At 48.2% G+C, this 4,887-nt stretch overlaps 1 protein-coding gene across 1 annotated transcript; it reads right to left on the bottom strand.

The window, feature by feature from the left end:
- Positions 1 to 2,152: 2,152 nt before the first annotated feature.
- Positions 2,153 to 3,764, bottom strand: LOC310757584 (uncharacterized protein C11orf96 homolog). Its single transcript, XM_083602857.1, has one exon. The coding sequence runs from the start codon at positions 3,597 to 3,599 to the stop codon at positions 2,811 to 2,813; it is 789 nt and encodes a 262-aa protein (XP_083458983.1). The 5' UTR covers positions 3,600 to 3,764; the 3' UTR covers positions 2,153 to 2,810.
- Between the last annotated feature and the right edge of the window lie 1,123 nt (positions 3,765 to 4,887).

The following is a 4,887-nucleotide window of genomic DNA, read 5'->3' as shown; positions in this document are numbered from 1 at the left end:
CGCTGTGTTGCTGTCTGCAGTCTGGCAGTGCAGTATCGCCTGCCCATTTCTGATGGCATCCCAGCCACATACAAACACAGCCATGGGAAGCATACAGGTAAACAGCCTCCTTAATGCCCGCTTGTGTAGAATAGAGAGCTCCAAGAGGAGAAGTTTTATCGGCAGCCTGAGATTCTTTCTCACTGACTCTACCTTTTAACAGATTTTTTTTTTACCTAAACCCTTAACACAAACCTGCAGAGCCACATTGCTTGAGTCATCCAAGGATGCAGTAGCTTGAATCCTACTAGAGTCACAAAATGCTTTAAGTGAGCGTTGCCCTGCTGTAGGGTTACTTAAAAGCTATGGACAAAGGGGCAGTTTTGAGTCTCCAAACGGCCTCACAGTGGGATTTCCAGATCACAAGTAATGCTGGAAATATCTGAGAAGAAATGCAGATGACTTTTAAACAATTATTTCTTTTTAAATTAACTTGGAAGTGGAGCATGCTTGCATTTAGGATGGTTAGCTTCCAAGTTACCGTGATATTTCTGAATTCAGGATGTACAGATTATGAGTGTGTACATATGTGCATATTAAGAAGATAGTTTAGTTTGTCTTCTATGGTAAGAGGAACATCTGGCTCGCTTACACATTTCCTTTTCTGGCTTTTTTATAGGCTTTTGCTGTAGAATAAGCACAGTATCTAGGTGGTAAACCTAACGCATTCATAAAACAGCATAAAATACCTAGTCAACCTCTGGACAATGATACATAATAACCCATGCGTAAGCTATACATATCAGCAAGGCCTTCTAAACAGAAGACTCTTAAACCAGCATTTGAAACAAAATACTGAAGGTGATTTCAGAGGGTTTTTATTACAGAAACTGATGGGGAATATATCTCACTTCCTTGCCTGTCTGATTATTAATGGATTTTTCTGCATGATGAACTCTAAAAAGTTTCTTGCATTTCATTTTGTTTGTTTGTTTTTTTGATAAAGTGAAAAATGCTGTTCTGCTGACACGCTGTAATCCAGACTAGAAACATTTGTCCTATAACCCAGAAACTCTTGGCTTCCTATATATCTTGCTTTTGTCCTATTCTGCGGTATTTAGTGCTATTCACATCTAGGCTCTAAGTGCATTCTGTTCTGCAGCATCACCTCTTAGCTGACACTACACTCTTCATCTCTGCTAGTGCCTCTTATTCCTGCGGGATTTCTGGTACCAGCTCCCACTTTCATCTTTTCTCAGAAACTTGTGTTTTGAGGATCCCCCCCACCTCTCGGTCCCCTCCCCAAATCCAAACAAGCAGAGTTAAGGACCAGTCTCATTCATAACAACCGATTTCTTGAGAGAGAGGCCTTTACATGAACTTTCCCTTGGGCTATTAGAAAAATTCCAAAATATAGTGTCAGGACTCCAGGAGCATATCTGATGAAATGAAAGGCTGACATAGTGCAGCGCTTTGCTGACAGATGGTTAGAAGTATGTGTTGAAGGGAGAACAGACATTAGTATTCTGATGCTTAAGAAACTGGGAGCAGCAGTTCTTAGGGGTCTCAGCACTTTTAGAAGCACACTTCTCTGCACAGATGCAGTAGTTTAATATGAAAGGTAGAAAAACTGCACATGCATGATTGAAGGGAGCAGAGGAAAAGAGAAATATAGGCATTTTCTTAGTTTTTACTAGGATGGGAAGCAAATGAATGCCTCTTCCTAGAGTGCAGGCGTCCCTCCCCAAACCTCCTGTCTTGCATAACAAGAACTGCAGCACTGTATCGAGTTTCAAAACTTCACAACCCTTTTGGGTTCCCAGAAGAGAAAACTGCTATCAGGCACTGGTCAATAAACTAATCTCAACATCAAAAACTCACCACTTTAAGTTGTTATCAGAGTCACTCTGGAACACTACATTGCAGGATGTTGTTGTTTTTAAACTGCATTCCAACTCTCAACTTATTATATCTACAGTATATTAATCATTCCTTCATTTTAAACCACTGTAGTAAATATACAGCTTTCTGTGTGTTGCTTCCTCAGAAGATAAAAAACAGTATGTACTTACATATTGTGGTGTATACAACCATGATAATTTATGAGGGACATGTCTATAAATATTATTACGATGCATAAAGATCAAATGCAATTATCAATCAGTCCCAGGTGCATTGTGCAAATATATCAGTTTTATTTCTCTTCTGTGGAAATAATTACAGACATTCAGGTATAAACATTTTAAGTTAATGCAGTCCAGAGTTTAAATGCAAAAATAAATATAAAGTCCAGCAGCGGATTGCATCCATAAAGCATCTCATATTTTTTTTAACAGTTAGAAAAAGATGTGCAATTTTTTATTTCCCCTTCGTTTTCTAAAAAAGGGGGTGGGGGAGGGGAGAGAGAGAAAAACTCAGTCAAGGTAGAAGCATACATACAAGCACTTTCTTTAAAAAGATTTTGACCTCACTTGCGAACTGCCCTGGGCATCTACTACATTCACACCGGATCTTTATCAGAGTTTTAAAGAAAAGAAGGGAAAGGAAACGAGGAGGTGGCGACTCGCACGCTCTTCCCAAAGTCTCTTGTCTTGTTACAGGATTTGGATGGACTGTAGGAGGCAAAACAAGGAGGGGGCGTCCGTTCCCGGCGAGGGAAAAGCCAAACAACCAGAAACCGTCCCTTTCGGCTTTAGAAAATAGAGTCTGCGGAGTTCCTCTCGGTTTCACTTCCTTGTGGAGCGCGGCGCCTTGGGGAGCGCGGGGCCAGAGAGGGGCGGCGGGTGTCCCGTCCTGTCCTGCCCGCTTCTCATGCCCCCGTCCCGGGTCCCTCAGAGCGGGGAGTCGGAGTCGCTGGAGTCCAGGCTGTTCCTCAGGCGGCTGCAGCTGCTGAGCTTCTTCTCCCTCTGCTGCAGGCTGAGGTTCTGGGTGCTCCTCCGGAGGCACTCGAGGGACTGCAGGAAGGACTTCTTGGCTTTCTCCTCCTCCATGGGGGAGACCCCTTCCTCCTCCACCTCCTGGATCTCGTCGAAGGTCACCGGCTGCGTCTTGAAGCGCGACTGGCGGGGTCTGCGCAGCTTGCCCCGAGGGAGCTTGGCCGGCCGGGTGGGCTGAGGGAACTCCTCGGCGATGCAGACGAAGTGCGGCATCACCGCCTGGTAGCTCGAGCAGATGCCCATCAGCTCCGCGGGCTTGGCGGCGGCGGCAGCCATCGGGCGGGGGAAAGAGAAAAGCGGCAGAAAAGGGAACGCCGAGAAAGAGAGCGCGCGCGCCAGCGAACGAGCGCCCCGAAGAGCGCCTCGCGCTTGGGTCTCGCTTTGTGCTGCTTCTTCTTCTTCGCTGCCTTGAGGCGTTTCTCTCTCTCTCTCTCTAAGGCGAGGGAGACCCGGGCGAAAAAGGCGGGAAAGCCGCCGGAGGTGGGGCGAGAGGGTGGCTTCTGCCGCTTCGCAGCCGAAAAAGCGCGCTGGGGAGGCGGGTAAATCCTGCTGGTGGCGGCGACTGGCAGAAAGAAGCGCGCGCTCCGCTGGTGTCCCCTCGCCACGCTGCTTCCGCGCCTGGCTGGATCTCCCCGCGCTCCCCGCCGATATATATATACCCCTCGCCTGCCCACACAGGAGCATGCTCAGATGACAAGCAATGCCATTTAAAGGCGCTGAGGCCGCTTCCCTTCCGCCTGACGACGACGACGTCGACGCGCGCTCCCACCGCCCCTCTCCCTCGCCGCCGTGGGGGGATTGCTCTTCCAAGGAACGGCGGAAAGCCCCGCCAGCACCCACCGCAGAAACGGGGAGGGAGCGAGGGAACCCGGAAGGCGAGGCGGAGGTGAGGGGGAGAGGACGAGGGACGCGCCAAAACACGTCGCCCCCGCCAGCTGGGGGAGGGGGGTTGTTCCTGGAGAAGAAGCGGCCCCTTTTTCGCAGGGGGAGGCGGCGAAGGCAGCCGGGAAAGCAGACGCGGAATAGGCGCGATGGGATCTTCCGACTTTCTTTTTTTTAACTTTGAAGCAGCCGCAGGGGAAGCATAGAATCATAGAAGTCCGACTTGGATCATAGAATTGTGGAGTTGGAAGGGGTCCCAAGGGTCATCTAGTCCAACCCACTGCAATGCTAGGGGATTTTATTAGCAGCGTTTACCGGGGGGGGAGGTTTAAGCGCGTGAGTGTGGATTTAAATGCCGCTCCCCACATGGTCCGTTTCCTTCCTCTTTGCAGCCCCAAATTCTGGCTGCTGTTACCCCACTTGCACTGGGGACGATTTTCACACACAAACACGACTTAAGACGGCCAAAAAGATCAGTGCAGACATACATCGTGTCGCTTGCAAAGCAACGCTTGGTTTTGTCAACCCGATTTGGAAGGAAGAGGGCTTTGGGATGGTTGGTCTGGGGCTCCGTCGCTTCAGCCCGCCTAACCCTTGCCTTGTGCTGCAAAACGGATCCCCACAAATGGCGAAGGGTTGCATTTGGACGGACTGCCGTGTATGTATGGACAACACGCGTTACTCCAAGACACGGGTTGGGATCAATAGGGCAATTCCAAAGAAGGCAAATTTCTATGGGGGGCGGGGAGTTTGGGGCCACAGCTCTCTCCCAAGACGTTTGGCTTCTGACAACGTACTTTATTGGTTTTTAGTAAGAATATTGCTAATCTGTCCTTCATCCAGGGCATAATACAATATACTCCTATACAATATACAGATCTCATACAATTACATAAAACAGTCATGGAATTTCAGTTGTCTGCAGTGGTAAAATAGACATAGAGTTGGGAAAGACGTCTGTTTGAGATTTTTGACAGCCTCTGACAGGGGTCTGGCTCATTATATGACAGTTTGACATGTTCATATAACATACATCACCTGTAAAAGAGAGTTGCTGCATCTTTCCATCCCACATTTGCAAATGATGTGA

The sequence above is a fragment of the Podarcis filfolensis genome (genome assembly GCF_964270895.1).
Source record: "Podarcis filfolensis genome assembly, chromosome: 1".
Taxonomy (NCBI): domain Eukaryota; kingdom Metazoa; phylum Chordata; class Lepidosauria; order Squamata; family Lacertidae; genus Podarcis; species Podarcis filfolensis.
This window is presented reverse-complemented; position numbering and strand designations above follow the sequence as displayed.

Coding starts and splice junctions, on each gene's coding strand:
- LOC310757584 (XM_083602857.1), bottom strand. CDS start 3,599: ATGCTCCTGTGTGGGCAGGCGAGGGGTATATATATATCGGCGGGGAGC.